The 21,088-nt window shown below is 42.0% G+C and overlaps 1 protein-coding gene across 9 annotated transcripts in view; it reads right to left on the bottom strand.

The window, feature by feature from the left end:
• STAC (SH3 and cysteine rich domain) overlaps positions 1 to 21,088 on the bottom strand; it is a 335,857-nt gene that overhangs the window by 9,225 nt on the left and 305,544 nt on the right. For all 9 annotated transcript variants that reach the window (XR_014064607.1, XR_014064605.1, XR_014064608.1 and 6 more), the window contains 4 exons: positions 20,800 to 20,864; positions 19,415 to 19,503; positions 4,024 to 4,075; positions 3,792 to 3,929 (listed from right to left, as the gene is read on the bottom strand). Coding sequence is in view for 6 of the 9 variants with exons in the window: in XM_081527334.1 (XP_081383460.1) it covers positions 3,792 to 3,929; positions 4,024 to 4,075; positions 19,415 to 19,503; positions 20,800 to 20,864 (344 nt within the window). In the remaining 3 variants the exon portion in view is untranslated. The remainder of the gene's footprint in view (positions 1 to 3,791; positions 3,930 to 4,023; positions 4,076 to 19,414; positions 19,504 to 20,799; positions 20,865 to 21,088) is intronic.

The following is a 21,088-nucleotide window of genomic DNA, read 5'->3' as shown; positions in this document are numbered from 1 at the left end:
CCACTGCAACGACTCAACTTAGCTGCTGCAGTGTGAAAGCAGCCATAGGCAATATGTCATGAGCGAGTGTAGCAATGTTCTAATAAACTTTGTTTTAAAAACAGGGCCAGACTGATGCCGAGTTTGGTTTCCCAACCTCTGAGCTATATGATGATGTGTTATATAATTGCTAAAACCTGTGTTTTGATAAACATTTAATAACTAAGTTAATAAAAGTTGGGGAACTAAATAGGATATGATATCAAAATAAGAAAAGTTTGATGGGAAATAACACAAAGGTATTTAAGTTGATCATTGCTCGATGGTTGAATTACCTTGATCTGGGTTTTCTTCTTTATAATTTTGGGGGGTATTTTTCAAATTTTCTCCACAATAAATGCATTTTAGTTTTATAACATAAAAATGATTTATCCATTAAAATGCTTTTACAGAACATAAGAATCAATTAAAATAGTTCTCCAGGGATGATGGAATCATGGATGAATTAAAAAATAGTTTTATGGTGTTTAAGTTGATCTCATAAGGATAGTTTTTAAATTTCAAAAATGAGGAAAACATACTTTTGTGTCAGTGCAAACTCTATATATGTTCTGGACAAAAAGATAACTTAATTCTATTTGTAGCAAAAGTTCTGTGGAAACAATAATGTAATAATTGTAAGACAAATGAACCCCAGAGGCAGAAATGTGATTTAATCACAGAGGTGTGTTACATTTGTTTTCAGAATCAAATTTCTTCTATTTCCCTGCTAATGACCATTTGTCTCTTTATATTTTTAGACTTATAAATTGCATGCTATTTTCTGATGTTTGCTGCTGTTGTTTTAGTCACTAAAGTTGTGTCTGACTCTTTTGGGACCCCGTGGACTGTAGCCCGCCAGACTCCTCTGTCCATGGGATTTCCTAGGCAAGAATAATACTGGAGTGGGTTGCCATTTCCTCTTTCAAGAGATCTTCTCGATCCAGGGATTGAATCTGCGTCTCTTGCACTGCAGGCAGGTTCTTCACCCACGAGCAACCAGGGAAGTTTTCTGATGTTTATTAGGTAATTTCGGGAGGGCTTGGCCGCTGCAGATGGATGTCCCATTTAGGCAGCAAGGGTAATGGCTCTGCTCACACTGATCCATGGTGGTCGGGCACTGTGCTGGCACTTTACACAGGTGATAGACGTGACTCTCATCTCCACACCAAGAGGCAGACACTGCTGTGTCAGTCTTACAGATGAGAACACTGACATTCAGAGGTGATTTTGGCAAAATCACACAGGGTATAGACCATTTCTGTATGACACTGGAATCTGTGTTTTTGCTACTACAGTGAACTCCCCTCAATCAATAAGCAAGTTTCAACCTTTTACACCTAAAATAGTTTAAGACACTAAAGTGGAGGTAAATTTAAATTTTTTCTCAATAATTGATTTTTTAAAATATAATTTTCTTTCAGGGGGCTGATATCTTCCAAAATTTGCTTGCCACATTGATGACAAAGACTGAAAACAGAGAGTCTGTGCAGAAGCAGAGACCTCAGTACATTTTGTTGACGCACATGTATCTGGAAATAAAAATGCCTTCAGTTGTCACAGAACTACTAGAGGACACAAAAGTGAGAAATGGAAATGAAGGTCATTCTCGAATTTCAGCTTTGATCAGAACACCTGGGAAGTCTGTAAAAAGGCTAATTCCCTGCCTTTGCCCGGAAGGTTTCTGCTTCGGGAGATCTAGGGTGGAGTCAGAAATCAGCATTTTTAACAAGCTCCCAGGTTATTCTGATTCAGATGGTGCAAAGGCCATCCGTTAGAAATATCAGGCTAGACAACTATCGACCTTATGGCGCTTTCCTATCATTATGGGCAGATCCACGTGGCTCCAGGTTCAAGCTGAAATGCTGTGTTGGGTCTTGAACATGTCTTATTAAAGATGCTGGGTTGTTTGTCTCACCCCTTCCCAGCAGACTGTCAGTTCAACCATGCGAGTGGAACACACATACATGAGCTCATGTCCAGAAAAAAAAATTGGGGGTTGGGGGGATGTGGTCCAGGGATTGGCAGAAGTCATTGATTGAGAAGCTGTTCTACTTTTGGAAATTGATCAACTTAACCAAAGTTTAACTTGCCCTCTGGTTGGTTTCTTGCTATTCCTTTCTCCAGAGGATTTTCCCAACCCAGGGATCAAACCTGGGTCTCCTGCATTCATTGCAGGCAGATTCTTTACCCTCTGAGCTACCAGGGAAGCTCTATTTGTATTTTAGTAACATAAAATAATGTTTAATCTCAAATGGGGAAGCACAAGATTATTCTGAGAAGAAAAATCAAACAAGCTAGCAAAATTACATAATAATGCTTTGCCAAGCAAGAAGAACATCCTTCCTGGATGTATTTCATTCAGAAGACTTTCCAGATTTTGTAACAGGAAGGATACAGTTGAGTAATCTTGGAGAAGTTTGAGACAGTGACATGGAATCCAGACGGAAAATGTGACCGTTTGCTTTGTGGGGTGTGTATGGCGTTACAGATGGGGTCTCAGTCTGATGTGGGTGATTCCATTGTCTGGAATCAAGAATGACTCACTAAGGCTTCTGTGGCTTCTGTACAAGCAAGAATTTGTTCCCAAGGGTCCTTCTGGTCCTAGACACTTGTCTTCCCTGGGAATTGACTATGCAAAAGGCACTTCGCATTCTGAGTCTGCTCCACATCGCCCGGGGCACATGGCTCCGTGGGAGGCGTTGACCTGAAGCTTGCAGATCTGTCTTTAGGTTCCAGCCTGGCCACTCGCCAGGTATTTGCCCCTGAGCAAGGCACATCACCTCTACGAGCCATTGTTTCCTCATTTATAGGGCATGTGTAAAACTTCAACAAATAAAACACACTGGGTTGGCCAAAAGGTTCGTTGCATTTTTTTCTGTAAGATGGCTCTAGCAGTGCTTAGTTGTCTTTAACTCCATTTGAAACAAAATTTTGTTAAGATTGTATTGTGACATCTATCATACCAGCATGCATTTAAAAAAACTTATCAAAATTAGTGAGTTTTTGTGTAGTTATTTTAATATTGAAGACAGAAGGAAGAAGAGGCATTTTTATTATGCTTTATTATTTCAAGAAAGGTAAAAATGCAACTGAAGCAAAAAAAGATTTGTGCAGTGTATGGAGAAGATGCTGTGACTGGTTGAATGTGTCAAAAGTGGTTTGAGAAGTTTCATGCTGGAGATTTCACGCTGGAGGATGCTCCACAGTTAAGGTAGTGGAACAAAATGGTGAATACGTTGTTCAATAAAGTTCTTGGTGAAAATGAAAAATATGTCTTTTATTTTTACTTAAAGACCAAAGGAAATTTGTAGCCAACCCAATAGGTATATAAGCTTTGTAAGTATTATATAAGCTATATGTTTGGTTCCCAGGGAAGGCAACTGAGCTTCCTAACATTTTGGTTTTGTCTGTTTAGATCCTGCTACACTAATATCAGGCTTCCCTGGTGGCTCAGATGGTAAAGAATCTGCCTACAACGTGTGAGACCTGGGTTTGATCCCTGGGTTGGGACGATCCCCTGGAGAAGGGAAAGGCAACCCACTCCAGTATTCTTGCCTGGAGAAGTCCATGAAATTGCAAAGAGTCAGACACGACTGAGCGATTAACACACACACACACACACACACACACACATATCATTGGACTAAGAATATCTTTTCTCAAAGTGAATACACTCGTGTGACTCTACTCATTCAGATTTATTGCTATTTGTCAAATGACTATTACTCTATTTTGGTCACACTTGGTGTGTGCTGGTGGGCTTTACTCACCTGATTCTCCTTCAGTGTTATCTGCCCCTGTTCCTTACACCCAACGAAGGTTCTAACGCATCTAAAAATCTTCTCATTTTGGTGTACTCTCTGAACAAAATTGGCTGGAAAGAAGCCAATTCTGTCTTGAATTTTCCCCTGAAAGGAAATAAGAGGCATGCAGCCATAATTGTAGCATTCATGGTAGTTATAGTTACCAAATGATTTTTCTTAAAGAAAAAGAAATACTTACTTTCCACCAGTCTTCATTAGAGTCCTCTAGAAGAGTAATCATGTCTCCTGGCCTAAAATGAAGAATGAATGAGTTGGGTGGGGTGGGTAGAGGGGGTGAAAAAGAAAAAGATGGTACTTTAAAGTAAGAAGTGATAGCTTTTCACTTACCCAAATAATACTAAAATAAAAATGATTTTTACCTGTTCTTCCCACCCATGAAAATAGCTTTGTTAGAGGTTGAACGCAAGTGTAATTTCTGTGTTGTATTAAAAAAAAATCTTTAACTTTGTTTTTATACACAGATGATCATCTCTGCATTGTAAAAAACTCTAAAATGCAGAAGTCTAAAATATGAAAACTGGAGTTTTTTCATATTCTGCCCCGTAATCCTCCTCCCACTGTCCAGAGGTGACCGCTGTCAGTAGTTTCCTGTGTCCCCTTCTGGACTCTTTTCCATGCACTGACATTTATACAGAGATATGTAGGTGTATTTGCTGTTCCTTTTGTCTACTACTGACATCTAGCAGGAGGCATTGTCTTTATTATTAGCTGCATCTTCTCAGTACCTTCTTGAAACCCCTTTTACTTAATTTCCATTGCCCTTGTCTGCCACTTTTTATGCTGGTATAATCAGGAAGTTTGTTTTAGACTTGTGTGTGTGCGCATATTATATCCTTCATTAGGAATTACTTGGGTTTAACTGAAGACTTATATGATGTTTTTGCTATGGGTATTGTAGATACGGTGATTATTTGTCACCGCTAATGTGATTTTCACATCCACCTGTGTCTGTGTGTGTCTTTTATTCCTTCTACTCAGCACCTAATGGCACTTTTACTATCTGAAGACTCATACTATTTTTCAACTTGGGAAAATGTTGTCCACTATTTTTTCACTGTTTTCTCCCGGTCATTTTCTTTCTTCTTTTTTCCTGGAATTTCTAGTCGGCATGTGTTGGACTTTCTAGATCAATCATCTATATGTTTTGTCTTTCTTACACATTTTCTGTCTTTAACAAGAAATCTAGTCTAAAATTTTTCTCAATTTAATCTTCCTAATTGCTTAGTTTGTGTATGGGCTTATCTCTTGTAATATTTATTACAGTACTGAGGGTTTTAGGGAAATTTAATTTCCAGGAGTTCTTTATCATTTTCTGAATGTCTCCTTTTCACATTTGTCAACTTTATCTTATGGACGGAATAGCACGATGGATATTTCTGAGGATATTATTAGCTATCAAAAACAGTATTTCTTCCCTTTATTGAATTTGTTTCCATTAGGATTAGTTAGATTGTTCTTTGTCTTATTGCTTCTTTTTTTGGTTGTGCTGAGCATTTGGGATCTTAGTTCCCCGAGCAGGGACTGAACCCATGCCCCCTGCAACAGAAGCACAGTTTACCTTATTACTTTACTTTTCCTTCATGTCAAGGGATTTTGTCCTGCACCTGTGTTTCTTGGCTATTTCTTCATATTCATAACTGAAAACACAGGGTGTGAATCTCTGGGTGAGTTTCTCCACTATCAAATACATCTGTGTCTGCAACGTGTGAGGGCTCATTTCAAGCTCTGCTTAAGACAGCAGGGTGTGGCAGTTGACGAATCTAATCTTTGGATGCTTGAGAGTATAGCAGACAAGCAATTTACGGATTCCCACTATCCCAATGGCAAAAACAAGAGCAGCTTTCTTAACCCTGGGAAGGAGAAGGTTCATTTATTTTCCTCCAAGTAAAGCTGCCTTTTCCTTCCCTACCACTCTCTACAAGCTCTGGAGGTCCAGAACTACCACCAATTCTTTTTCTTTCTCAGTCTTTTGGGCCACACAGGGGCACACTTCCCTGGGCACAGGTTCCCTTTCTCAGAGCACAGGTGATGGTTTAATTCTAGAGTCAGACACCACTGCTGCCTATTGTTCATTTTAAGTAGTAATAATGGGTTATAAATGAACACTGTTGGGAGTCTGTATCAGTTATATATTGCTGCGATAATGCTGTATAACAAACAATCCCCAAATCTCAAAGGCTCACTCACATTCTTGGGTGCTGGCTGGGATGACTGGGGTGATTTTGCCTTATTCCATGTTTCTCATACCCAGGAAGGCCAGTTTGGACATTCATGGCATTGCCAGGACAGCAAATGGAGATGTGAAAAGCACGTAAGGCTTCTAATGCCTAGGCTCAGAACTGACACATTGTCATTCTGCCTCAAAGCAACTCTGGTGAACGGAATTGTAAAGTCTCATGGCAAAGAGCATGGATACAGGGACAGTGAAGAATTGTGGCCATTAATGCAATTCAGCCACTGTGATACCCACATGCTCTTTTGTGAGATCAGTGTCTGTTTGAATATGCTCTTACATAGATGTTTCCTTCTGAGCATTCTTTGGACTCTAGTCTTCTTCCTTGTTCTCTATTTGCTGTAGTCTCCCAAGAAAGTCCCAAGACTTGGGGGTCTCTGACAGTGTTATTCTTATTTTCTAGTACTATTGTGGAGATATTCTTAGAAAAATGTATTTCTCACACTTTAAGGAATTGGAGCAAGAAGGGAAGCAGATTTGTGTGCTCCCTTTGCTATTCTGGTTCAATCTTCTCTGCTGTCATTTTCAATTCTCAGTTAATATCTATCTTCGTAGGGGATTCCAAATATAACAGGCTTGTTACACCTGAAGCATTAAATACAACTGGCATTTTGGTATTTCAACAGTCACAGTTTCATGCTGATGCCACAGAAAGCAAGGAGGATGAAAATCACCCTTTTCCCAGGTGAGGGGTTTAATTAAGCAGCAAGGATGAAAGTCAATGTAGAAAAATCCTTCTAGCTCCAGCAGATTTTATTTAACCTAGTAACCTAAGAAACTGTGTGTTAGCATCAACTAGAGTGACTTTGCTGATGGTTTGGCAGAAATTATAAGTAGGGAATCAAGATTGGAAGAGGCATCTTCCCCTGGGTGTAAAACAGTGCTGCCTGAATCCAACCTCTGTTTTTTAAAAAAATATGTATGTATTTATTTATTTGACTGCACCAGGTCTTAGTTGCAGCATGCAAACTCCTAGCTGAAGCACACGGGATCTAGTTCTCTGACAGGGATTGAACTTGGGTCCCCTGCCTTGCAGAAAGTGGAGTCAGTCACTGGATCACCAGGAAGTCCCTCCAACATCTATTTTTATGGTCTGGATGGTCCATCTTGACCATGCCCAGAGGTAGACAGTCCCTGAGCCCATGACCCATGTGAAATAAATCACACATTAGAATAAAGCACTCACTGGAATACAAGCTATAATTTTATGAGAAAGATCAGATATCCCGACAGCGTGATTGGGATTCTGTCTTACCAAATAGCGCTGCCAGTAAATTGCTGAAAATTGCTTGGTGAGTGAAGAGAATTACATTGATCCCTTTATCCTTTGTTGTTCTGTTTACCTGCTCCTTCCCCAAATATTCTAGACCACTGACTCTGAAAAGATGATTTTACTAGGCATTGGGTATACTTAGGTGAGTAAAGGCCTCACGGGAGCTAATATTCTAGTGAGAAAGATGGATAATAAATAAGCAAATGCATAATGAAACATTTCATAATAATAAATATAGAATGTGTATGCATAACTAATAAATATATAATTGCAAATATTGTCTTCAGGGCTATCAGGGAAATAAACAGGATGCATAAAGAATGAGTGATTCCTACTGATACGACTTAAATACTCTAATCATGAGGCAGAGACAGCTAATGTGCCTTTCCATTTTGGGAAGGATCTTGCTTTAGGGTGGTACTTGAACCCAAGACAACAACTCTCTAATATCTGGGTCGGTACATGTGTGGCTTGTGGGGCTTCTGCTGCCCTCTTGCCTCTGCCTGGCACCTCCCAGCAATCTCAGCATCCTTTCCCACTTTGGGCTCTGGGCAGTTGATCTGAGCAGGCATGTTAGATAAAATCATTCTGTGTAATATAATATTTTTAATTTATTAAAAAAATGCCTTGACCCACTTTAAAACTCTGTCTAGGGACTGGTCAGTTCCTCTTAGACAACTGATTAAATTAACAACCCACACCACCTCCCTTTTGGAGCTTGAATGCTCTGGGGTACTATGTAGCAGCCTCATCCTTAACTGCCCTGGCGCAGGTTCCGGACAGCTCAGGACAGCCTGTGTGACTGGAGCCTGGGACATTACTCGAATTAGCTAACCCGTGGGGAGCCTGGGAAACCTCACTAACCCAGCTGCTGACCAAATGTAAGCTGCCGCTGCAGCCCTAGCTGCTGTTAGCCCGACTCCCCAGTCGCTGGTCCTGTGCGGCCACAGCACACACTTCGCTCCCAACTGTGGGTTCTCTTCTAACCCGTTCTCAGCTTAGTCCTCTTCCCCTTCCTGTGGCGTCAGAGTGCTAGGTGCTGCCATCAAAGAGCTAGGTCAACATTCTGCCCACCTGCTCTCCTGAGGCAGAGCCTTGCCGTGGATCTTGGTAGAATGGAGGCCTAAGGCTTAAAATTCTCCTTCCTTGGGTTGTTCCTAGGATGGACACTGCCAGGGTGTGACTCTCTGCCTACAGCTGTTTTACGCCTCTGTGTTGACTGGAGCCCTTTCCATGAAATAATTCTTTCTTATTTTGTGTTATCACACTCTGTTAGTAGAAAGTCCTGCTCTGGTCTCTCAGCTATTTTCTTTATTTTAGGTGACTTGATCCATTATATATAGACTTTATAATTTAACTCTGTATTTCCAAGTCTTGGAGATGAACTCAAAAGAAAGTGAAAGTGAAAGTCGCTTAGTTGTGTCCGACTCTTTGTAACCCCGTGGACTATACAGTCTGTGGAAGATGAACTCATCTGGCTCCCAAATACTTAAAGAAGCTTGTGCATGCTAAGTCTCTCAGTCATGTCTGACTCTTTGTGACCCTGTGGACCATAGCCCACCAGGGTCCTCTGTCCATGGGATTCTCTAGACAAAAATACTGGAGTGGGTTTCCATCTCCATCTCGAGGGGATCGTCCCAAGCCAGGGATCGAACCCACATCTCCTGCATTGCAGGTGGTTTCTTTACCATCTGAGCCACCAGAGAAGCCTCAAGGGGAACAGAAAAGGAGGCAGCCAAACTGCTCCATTAGTTTCAGATCTATTGCTGAATTTTCCCCTAGATCCTTTTCTTGATTTCCATTATCCTGTCTGGAGCCTTTAAAATCTTAGCATATTGTTAGGGAACAAGGAGCTCCTGAACTCTGCAGTGTGATTTTCTCTTAAGCTTGGCGTCCAGAAGACTTGCCTGCGCCTTCTCAAGTCCAGAGACCAGCTCAGAGGGAAAGCATTCAGCTAAAGGGCCATTTGGATGAGATTTGGTAAATGTTCCTGAACTGTCACAGATCATGCTCTCCAGAACCTAATTGAAAAAGGCATTTGAGTGAGAGAGAGGCTGCTAAACACATTAGTGATATTCGGGAAGATCTGGGCTTCTTGACATAGCACAGCGTCAGAGCGTAATATGCATCAGAGACTTTCCTCAAATAGCCCTTAATTGCATTTTGATGTCCTGGTGACCGTGAAGATTATTTTTAAATCAAATTGGTGCGTTAGAATTACATTTAGTTTTAATTAAGTTGATGCATTTGCTAAGCAGTAATGTACTTAGCGAATGGAAACGAGACACCAAGTCTTATTTTGTCTAACACTGTCTCGGGGGCTCTCCTTTTCTTATTTTATGGAGGATTTATAAAACCTTACAAAGCGAAGGACGTTACCAAATAAACCACAGGCCAAAGCCCCAGTGCTGACCAGTGTACTGAGCACTGGCTGAGGACAGAAACCTGTATCCCGGTTTTGGGTCGGCCGCTGACCCATGTTCATCTCAGGAGAAGTCAGTTAAGTCACAGTTGTTCTCAAACCTGGCAGACTACCAGAGTCTAAGGGAATACTTAAGCATACAGATTTCCAACTGAGAATTGAGTCTCCAGTGTGGGTGTAACACAGGGGTCTCTATTTTAATAATGTTCTCCTGGAGATTCATACGGATTGTAACACGTGGTTTAACCATCCTCACCATCACTCTCTCCTTTGAAAAATACTGCTGGCTTGAACCAGCTCACAGATCAGTTGAGAGAATGCAAGGGCTGTCAGGGACAATTTGGAAGCCTTTGAAATGGGCAAAACTCATGACTGATCTGGTGCGCTGTCTGCCGCACCCTCCTTGGTCACCTCCCCCTTTCAGTGTCTTTGGGCTACTGCACATCTCTGCAACAATGCAAATGAACCCTACCCCGAGAAATGTTACTGAACTGTGTCTGGCAGAAAGTAGTCAATTACTACCCTGTGAATATTATCTACTTTTGCACCTATTCGTAAGTTCACATCAGCACTCCTAATTGCCTACATATGGGTGCTGTGTGAATTTTCCTTTGAATCAGATGCAAAAGTGTACTGGTTCTCTCATTCATTAATGATTCAAATTAAAATTCTGACATGTATTCATTTTATATTTGTATAACAGTAATAATTTTAATTTTTAAAAATTATCCTTGACCAAGAGTGACGTTTCATGAACCCCACTCTATAATCCCATAACAATCCAAGTAGATTTATAAGGAGTAACGGGAGTGGCCAAAATGGGCAAAATCAACGCATTATCTGAATCTGCTAATATAAATTGTCATCCTTATCAGAGAGGAAACCTACCACGTCAGTGTAGGATGGAAAGCCTGGGGTAGAAGAAAGGTGAGTGGATGAAGAGTCTGCCTCCCCAGGTAACAGCTCCAAGCCTCCACTTCCACCTGTGGGTTCCTGGACTTGCTTCTCTCTCCCTCTCCTCAAAAGGGTAAAAGACCATAAATTGTCTCCTTGGAATATGAACTAAACAGCTAAGTGTCCATTTGCTAAGCTTTACTGAATTTTAAGATAGTCTTTCCAGAATGAAGACTGGGATGAATATAAGAATCTAAATATGCTCCTGCAGTGAATTTCCACCACTTCTTTTGTAATGGGATTTGCAATCAGCTTGCATCTGGCACCACTTGTTTTTATAGTTGAACTATTCTTCCGTTACCCTTTCCTCAGTGGAAGATAGAATGACTGCTCACTATTCAAGCCGTACAGGTACTCATGTACACTCTTTCTGCAAGTCTTGGCTGGGCTGTGATGCCATCTCCTTGCAAAATCTTCCCTGGCTTCCCAAGGCTGCTTCAATGCCTTCTTCTTTTTTTTTTTTAATGAAATGATGTAGTGTAAATAACTTGATGCACAGTGCAAGTGTTAGTCGCTCCGTTGTGTCCGACTCTTTGTACCCCATGGGCTGTAGCCCGCTAGTCTCCTCTGTCCATGGAATTCTCCAGGCAAGAATACTGGAGTGAGTTGCCATTCCTTTCTCCAGGAGATCTTCCCCACCCAGGGATTGAACCCAGGACTCCTGCATTGCAGGCAGATTCTTTACCATCTGAGCCACCAGGGAAGCCCTTGATACACAGTATATGCTTCCTAAATATTAGCTTCCTTCCTCTCTTCCTTCTAAGTTTTAGATCGCAGTTCTATTCTGCAGTGGGATGATGTGGTCAGAAGACCTGATTCGTTCCAGTTGATGTTTCAGCATCTCCCTGAGGTGCAGCACCAGCCTCTGGAACTACCTTCCTGCCCACAAGACCTCGTATTGAAGGGACTTTCTTGTCGAGGGCCTGCAGCCTGATGGCAATGGGAGCTCTTGGATAGCAGGGCCTGTGAACTGTGCACACTGCAAGAGTACATATCATTCACCATGAGATGGGCGGTGGCAGATGAAACAGATCCTGGAGATAGCTGCACAAGGGTGAAAGTCCCCTTTTGATGTTATTTCAAGTGGTGCTTTCAATAAATCACGAAGAAGTGAATTCAGGCCATCCCATCTCCAGAGGTTTTTGTGAATATTAGCTAATGGGACAACTGGTTGCCTGGTTTTGTTCAGACTCACACACGGAAAAATCTGGGACTCACGGCTTCCAAGAAAGAGTCTGGCAATTCAAGACTCTAAATCAGGGATCTAATTTGGAGTTACAAAAGAAGATATGTTTTTCTTTTACGGCCCCCAAATTTAGGTTTTCTGACACAAACAGATTGAGTGGCAATTAATTTTCATCTCTCTCAAAATTTAATAATATTCAAACAGCAGTTTCCTCATTCCCTCTTTTGGCTCATAGGAATTTTTCCTCTCCTCTTCACCGCTTATGAAACATGGCCATTATCATATAAATCTGTTTGAGGAGAACTAACAAAAATGAAAATGATTTAGATGCGGAAAACCAAAATGGATTCTTTGGAATAGACATACATGGTCACTTAAATATGTATGTGAACCCTTGAGTTTTTTGTTTATGCTTGATCTTTTATTTCAGAGTCCCTACGAATGTTTTAGGGGTTCATGCTTACTCAGAGTTATTTATATATGCTGACTATTTAAATAATATGTCAACTTGGCCAAGCCACTGAAGTTATTCTTACAGATTTTAAAAATATGCATCAATGTGAATTAATAAGTGATAGTTCCAAGAAAATTTTGCAGACTTTCAATGAGACAGGTTACATTGTAAATATGGACAGCAGGATTTACTTTCATCAAAAGGCTAAGCATGGGTTATCAAGCTTTTGCTAATATGTGTGTGTATAAATGCATGTGTATTTGAGTGTGCGTGTCTGAATGTGTGTGTGTGTGAGTTTGTGTGTATCTGACTGTGAGTGTGTAGGGATGTATGTGCATATTGAGTGTGTCACACAGTCACGTACATGGCCAGGAGAATGACGGACACACGGCTTTTGTGAATTTATGAGAAAGTCTAGGATGATCATGATGCCAGTCCTGATTATAATGGGGTTCTCCAGTTTGTATTTCAAGCAGCATTTTAAAAAGCTTTGCTTATTAATTAAGCTGGCATTCCATAAGTGTAATTTTCAGGACTTTCAAAAAACTACACAGTAAGGGTATTTGGTGGAGACTGTCTAAGACCCTTAATGACAGAGGTTATCTCTATGCAAGCTCATTACACTCAGACAGAGGAACCCGGGTGGCTTGTTGAAGTTATCAGACCTCAAATTATCAGCAAGGGCAGCTTGGAGAGCCCTTGCATGATGGTATCACACCTCGTGTATCAGTGGTGAAACTCCATACCTGGAGCGTGTCATGTCAGCAACCACAAAACCTACTCAGAAGGTAAGAGACAGGGTGTCACAGCCTCATCACCAGACTAATTAGATAAAGTCTCCTTGGATGTGCTCAAAGATAAGACAGAGTGTTGAACTATATATTTATAAAGATATATATACTAGATATCTTTAAAGTAATTGATCAGAAGACCAGGAAAATAAAATGTATTGTGAAACGATGCAAATGATGAAGAGATGGTATGTAAATATACTATACACCTCACTTTGTACTGGGCACGAAATCTCATCTCATTATCTCATTGCTCAGTCTCCCTAGGAAGGAGAAAATGGAGGCTGCAAGAGTTTAAACAGTTTGCTCAAATTGATGCAGTTGGATGTGTCAGAGCTGGAAGGTGGACTCAGGTCTATGTGACCCCCAGACACTGCTCCTTTTTTCCCTGCACCCTTGCTCTCCCCTACTCTCTGCCCATGATGGTGGGAAGATTATCATGGTTTCCATGAGCTCTAGAGTTTTGGGGAGGTAACAGTAGATGAATTTATGAAGGAAGTTTGCAGTGAAAGTGTAGCAAAGCTGACTGTGCAAAGCCTCTGCCTTCAGGAAGTGTGTGGAGACTAACGATGGGACCACAGCAATTCTGAGAGGGGCAGGCACTGCTCTAGGAATAAGGAGGCAGAGGCCTATACTCCTTCTCCCTGAGGCTCACCCTACCATGCCCAAACTGTGTTTGGCTTAGCAGGGCTTCTTCCACATTGTCTTCAACTCTTTGTTCTTTGTGATTATGACTACGGGCTACTGTTGGTCTCTTTTTCTACAATTTCTTCTCAACAAATCATATTCATCCTGAGTTCAAGGCCCATCTCATTCAGGAAACAGGTCCTGGTAAACCACTCTGAGCTAGGTTAGCTTCCTCCTTTATCATTTCCATTCTATTATCATGGACTCTATTTGCCCACTAATCGTACATGCCAGGGACAACACTAGTTCATTCATTTAATCTCCACAATACTCATTCATTCATTCATGAAATATTTATTAAGCATCTACTAAGTCTCAAGAACTGGCCTATACTCCATGGACACAGGGTTATTTAACAAATACAGATTTGTTCTCATGGGCTTTACAAGGGAGAGATAAGTTAACCAAACAATCCCAGAAATATATAAACACAAAATGAGATAAGTGCTTTGAAGAAAGAAACACGGTGTCATGAAAGTATATCATAGAGGATCTCACCCAGGTTGCACCAAGGAAGAGTTGAGATCTACTGGGTGCATAACAGTCAGTGGAAGAGGGTGTGTGTGTGTGTGTGTGTGTGTGTGTGTGTGTGTGTGTGTGTGTGTGTGTGTGTGATGGTGGTCATGGTGAGCAGAAGGGTGGGAGGAACAGAGGGCAGGAAGAAAATTTCTTTGGCAAGAGTTGAGAGTGAAAGTGAAAGTCGCTCACTAGTGTCCGACTCTTTGAGACCCCGTGGATTATAGAGTCCATCAAATTCTCCAGGCCAGAATACTGGAGTGGGTAGCCTTTCCATTCTCCAGGGGATCTTCCCAATCTAGGGATCGAACCCAGGTCTCCCACATTGCAGGCAGATTCTTTACCAGCTGAGCCACAAGAGAAGCATGGTCCTTTTGGGGAACAAATGATGGAGCAGAGAGGTGAGGGGAACAGTGGTGCCAGAAAAGCAGAGAAGTCACCAGGGTGAGAGAAGCCATGAGGTCTCTGTAAATATTCTGGTCTAGACCCAAGGGAAGTGGGAGGGCATTAGAGAGTTTTAAACATACTTGTGTGTTATGAGCAGACCTAGGGCAGGCACAGTGATTCTCTTCTTCACGAGTGTGTTATAAAAGCAGAAGCTCGGATGGCTTGTGGAACCTTCTCCGGCTTCATGGGGGTCACACAGCTAGTGAGCAGCTTGGCTAGAGCTTAAATCCAGGTCAAATGATGCCCACACTTTTTATTGTTAAATATTCAGTGAATCCATGTTGTATGTCATTCTCTTTCTCCCTCACTTTTTATGTTTGCAAAGGAAGCATCTACCTCTGGAGTATGAACAGAACTGACTGGAATTAACATTGTTAAACTCCTACAATGTTAGTTTATTTAATGACAGCCATCCTACAAGGGCTTCCCTCATAGCTCAGTCGGTAAAGAATCTGTCTGCAATGCAGGAGACCTGGGTTCAATTCCTGGGTCAGGAAGATCCCCTGGAGAAGGGCATGGCAACCCACTCCAGTATCCTTGGCTGGAGAATCCCAGGGACAGAGGAGCATGGTGGGCTGCCGTCTCTGGGGTCGCACAGAGTTGGACACGACTGATGCGATGTAGCAGCAGCAGCAGCCAGTATTCTTGCTTGGAGAATCCCATGGACAGAGGAGCCTGGTGGGCTACAGTCCATGGGGTCGGAAAGATTTGGACATAATTTAGCAACTCAACCACCACCATCCTACAAGGGCAGGCCTTATTATCTCTACTTTCAAGATGAGAAGACAGAGCTTCAGAAAGTTAAGCAAGATGCCCTAATGTCAGAAAATAGAGGAGCAGGGACATGAATCCATTCTGTTTGACTCCAAAGTTTAGAAGATCCTGAAAAGGGAATTCATAGGGCCTGGACTCCATCTTAGGCCTGTTCATGATGATCATGCTCGGCCACCTCTCCAATGGACTCTAAACTCGGTGCTTAGTGCCTATGGAAACGACAATAGAAGGATAAGATCCCCTCCAGACAGGGGAACCTTGAAGATCGTATCCAGGTTACTCATCGCCTAAGAGAAAACATACACTAATCATCCCTGTCTCCGGACAGGCCATACATTTTTCTGTACCTATCGGAGTGTAACCCTGGGCTTATTGATTATTGGCCAATTGTTTAACTGTTTGAACACATAACACATGAATGATGGGATTATTGTGATTGTATTTACCCTTCCTAGTTTATGTAAGTCTCAAGGAATTTGGGGTGGTGAGTTCGGACACATACACATGGGGTATAAAAGATTTTCACAAATGCTGGTCGGGGTCCTTGGCTAAGAGAAGACTCTGCCTTGGGCCCACCGGTGTAATAAACTGCACTCCACTACCTGCATTGTCCTTCTGAGTGAGTTTGTTTCCCAGAACGTGTGGCTACAACAATCCCAGGACAATGGGCTGTCTTTGCAGCATCCTTTCCACCCAAAGTAAGTGGGAAGAAAGGAACGGGGGTGGGCGTGGTGTAAGACTAGATACAGAGACCAGGTGGATCCCACAGCAATCCAGGGAGAGGTGAAGGTGGGGCTGGATAAAGCAGATCTGAGGCAAAGAGAACCAGTAGGAATTGAACGTTGAATGAGTTTTGGGCATGGGGTAAAAGAAAACCTCAGGTGGCCGGCTTGAGGCCTGGGCAGATGGTGACATCATTCACCCTGGGGACAGGTTTGTGGGGGGGGAGGACAGAGGTCCTGGGTGCCAGGCACTCCTGGGGTAGGCATGGAGGAGAATCTGGAGGTTTGGAGAGAGGTCTGGACTGTTGGCTGTTGGCAGAAAAAGCTTTCTTCTTATTGAGCAGATATATAGCAAACTCCGGCTGAAGTGATGGGCCATCTGCTCTGATTTGTGACTGTTGGCTTTGCCAGTTAGACCTCCTTTGTCCTCAAGCTCACACCCTCAACATTCCCTCCACTCTTGTATCCTTTGTTTTCTTTCCTGAGGATAATCTCCAGCATGCCCCCTGGGTCAGAAGGAAGGTGGATGAAAATAGAGTTTTGTTAAAAGGGTTTTTACTACCTCATGGTTTAAGGAGAAAAAGGTAATTCACAAAGCCCTAGTTCATTCAAGGAATGATACTAAAACCCCAAAGCATTGTCTTACACATTCTAAATCAGAGCTTGGCTTCTAAAATGGGAACCTACAACCTCTTTGCAAAGAAAAAAAAAGTTAAGTATGATTTATCACTCCAATCTTGCAGTCTATGCAATGCAGACATTTCATTCCTGGAAATGAATAGTCCTGTTTGCCTTGAAGCAGAGTATAAACATTTGATTCGTGACCAGACAACTTGACTTTTAATGGCCTGACACTGACTAAAATAAGCACAAAAACTTACAATCACCACTAGGCAGTTAAGACTTCACTCCTCAGTCAGATTTCTCTGGAGCTATTATTTCCATCTAATAAGTTCACAACAATTTTCTAAGATAAAGCTGTGGCACCTGCACGATGGGGTGTTGTTAAATTTTAAATTCTAGACACTCAAATGATAGTCTCAAGAAGAACCCAATATACTGTTCATTGCAAAGTAAATATAGGTCCTCCTTGTCTTCATCAGCAGATAGTCAACGTGGACTGTCAGTTGAGGGCAACGGACCACACCAGTAATGAATCCTAGGTAGGTGCTGACTGGCAGGGTTTGCTGTATCTTGATAGAACGGGGCTTCACCTGACAAACACCCTCTCATTCTGCTGCACCTAACCAGGCTGTTTAGATAACATTTACAACTCCAGCCAGTGAGTTCAGCATGGTGAGTCTTCTTCAAAGGTGGAGAAAATTCAGATGTACAAGAACCTAACTGTCTGAATGAATCTAAGGAGCCAGGAACCAAGCCTGAACTCTGCCCAGGAAAAGCCTGAGAATCAGCTGGAAGCACACCACAGATGAACAATGAAAGCTGACCTTGAGTGTGACTTTGGCAGGACACCCACATCTGCTATGCAGGATCACTGGGCGTTGTATCAGGAAGGGTAGCTGAGTGATCCAGGTTGACCCTAGTGGCAAATGGGACCAGGAAACAGGGTCTGGATGGAGGCTTTTGATAGTTCTTTTCTCTTCAGGGACTTTGGGGAAAGTGGAAGAGGAGAAGGCTAATTTTATTGAGGAGGAACCATGTTCAGGCAAAAGCCAGAGAGATCACACCAGGGAAATGGACAGACCTGAGATGTGAAAAGGACTTCCCAGGTGGTGCTAGTGATAAAGAATCTGCCTGCCAATGCAGGAGATGTCAGAGAGGTGAGTTCGATCCCTGGGTTGGGGAAGACCCCTGGAGAAGGGAATGGCAACTCACTCCAGCATTCTTGCCTGGAGAATCCCATGGACAGAGGAGCTTGGTGGGCTATGGTCCCTAGGGTCCCAAAGAGTCAGACACAACTGAAGCAACTTAGCACACACGAGATGTGGGAAAGCTCAGAGAGCTCCGGAGTGGAGACAAGGCGTTCCAGAGCCTTCTGCAGGGGTACCAGTGACACAGCACTTAGACAGTGGAGTCCACTGTAAAACGGAGGCTGTTTTCCTAATGCTCTGACATATAAATGGTTTTCTGTGCTAGCTTTTCTCTCCATGCTTTTCAGAAGAGGAAAGAATCCATCTCTAAGGGCCCATGTGGCTGCAAAAGCAGCCCCTCGTATCCTGCTCCAGGGCCGGAAAACACCAAGTCCTTGTCCTGAGAGTGCTTGTGGCTTGGGTCCTGAATAGAGGGAAGGAGTGAGGTCTTTCCTTTGGGACAACTTGGGGAACGCGACGTTACAAAGACTGTACTGACAGCCAGTTCCTGAGTGTCTACTGCTACAGTGCTATATGCTTTATGAACCTTATGCATTTCATCCTCACAAATGCCTTAAGGAGAAAAGGTCATTATTACCCTTTTATCAGTAAGGAAACCAGGGAAACACGATGTTTGTACATTGCTTAAAATCACACAGCAAGGAGGATGTGAACACAGTACTGACTCCAGCCACACTACCCCTGAAACATGAGACTGTGGTCCAGAGAAAGGTTCAGATCTCATGAGAGCCCTGAGGCTCACCTGTGTCTGTTTCAGTGACCATGAGGTGGGATGGTTCCTGAAACAGAAGAACCTCTAGGTGCGAGCCAGGGGGAGCTGCCAGCCTCTGGCAGGGATAAACAGAGTTTTAGCTTGATTTGTCAGTCAATGTTAATTTGGGCAGCAAGTACATTTTTGGTTCCCTATTAGACCCCACAGGATGCCAAGTGCATCTGATGCTCAAGCTTCATGAAAACCCCCAGTAGCAGCTCTACTGATGATGTACTAAGCACGCTTCTCAAAGTGTGGTCCCTGGGCCAGCAGCATCAGCACCACCTGCAGACCAGTTAGAAACTCGGATTATCAAGCCCCACCCAAGACGCGCTGAATCATGCTGAGTCAGAAACTTCCAGAATAAGGGCCAGCAATCTGCACTAACCAGCCCCACACCAACCAACATTTGAGAATCACCGGTCTAAGGCACTTGGAGGCAGCACAAATTGAATTATTTTCTTTCACATACATCACTACTGACTGTAAATCTTTCATTCTTCTTCTTCCTTTAAAAATATTTTTACCTCATTTCCAAATCTTCACTCTCTTGTGGTACAAATTTGTACAAGGCAACATAGGTGTTCATCTGTAATGGGTCTTTGGAAAGAGGTCCCTGAAAGAGAAAAATAAAAGGAAAATGAGAGAAAGAAGGAGGAAGAAATGCAGTGAAGAAAGAAGACAGGAAATGGAGAAGTTAATGTAATTCCAGTGTATGGATCTTTTGTGTTAAAATATCTAACCACTATTATTTTGTTTCAAACATAGGTTTATTTTTAACTTCCTAGCTGAGTTTGATTTCATTACAAACTATTTGACAATATTTATGTGGAACTTTTTGTCAGAAATACTACAATTTTCTTCAAATCACTTTTTTTCTTTGATCTAGTTGTTCATGAAAGGTGATACAGACTTGAGTCCAAGCAAGACAATATTCTCTCTATAGACAGGAGACAGTTGGAGAGTAGTAAACAACTTCTATTCCCTAAAATGGACAATTTTGTGTCTAGTATATCAAAGGGATCTGGGTGTATTCATCCAGAAATAAGTTCACTCATGCTGTGGAAAAACCAAAGATGTTGGCCTGAGACTGATTTGATTTGTTACAGTATCACCATCCACTGACTATGAAACTGCAATAATGATAATAAAAGCTACTATTTTTTGATAGCTTGCTGAGTGAGAGGCATGATGGTACATGGATTAGCATATGCAAAGCTAACAACAGCCCTGTGAGGTTGATTTTACTGTGTCCCTAATTTGTAAACTATATAAGAGTTTTACAGGTATTATATAAATGTAAGCTGTTATTATTAACTACACAAATGTTATAGCTATATAAATGTTTCTGCTTTATAATATACATGATAAATTAAAATTATACAACATGTAATATTTATATTGTATCATTTTATATGCATGCAGATATACAATGTATAACTGTACATTTAAATATATAATGATATAATGAATAGATGCCATATTTAGAAAACGTAAACAAAAGCTGCACATAACTATCTTCTTTTTATCTGTGACTCACTTTGCTACCCAAAGCTTAAGTACTTTATGCAGTATTAGTCCATCCTAATTATATATGTAAATTAACATAAAATATAATACTTATGTACTATGAAATATAGTCGTAATATATAATTTACATACTGCAGAGCACATATCAACTTGTATGTAACATACATAACAGAAACAAAAGCACACAGTACAATATTTATCCTTTGTACCCTGGATACACTGATGTTTGTTTTGCTCAGAGCTGCCATATGCTATGGTACATTATTCTCTAAAAATGCTAGTCTGGGCCCCACTAAATTGATTTCATGACCCACTTGGGGTGTGGCCTACAGAATAATCTAAGGACCCTGTCTGGCCTGTCTTCTGAGATGTCCATAAATACCTGGGGGTTTATGGTCTTTGCTTGCTCTCTGAAATCGTCAGTGCCATTTTCTGGATACGTGAACACTGAAAGAGACCAGGAAAAGTAGGAGTTTTGTGAGTCCAGTCACCGCATTTTGGAAACACGCTTGAAAGACGTAGCTTTGTTTATTCCCTGCACCACAGTTTCAGTCTCTCCCCGCCCTTCCTCATCCCCAGCGAGCCAGCTCGCGGGTCATGTTCCATCTGTTGCCCTCTGTGCCCCTTGCAGGGGTCCGCGCCACGCCGTCTGCACACCCACACCCTCGCCC

The sequence above is a fragment of the Giraffa tippelskirchi genome, chromosome 9 (genome assembly GCF_054371585.1).
Source record: "Giraffa tippelskirchi isolate mGirTip1 chromosome 9, T2T-mGirTip1v1.2.pri, whole genome shotgun sequence".
NCBI classification, from domain to species: Eukaryota; Metazoa; Chordata; class Mammalia; order Artiodactyla; family Giraffidae; genus Giraffa; species Giraffa tippelskirchi.
This window is presented reverse-complemented; position numbering and strand designations above follow the sequence as displayed.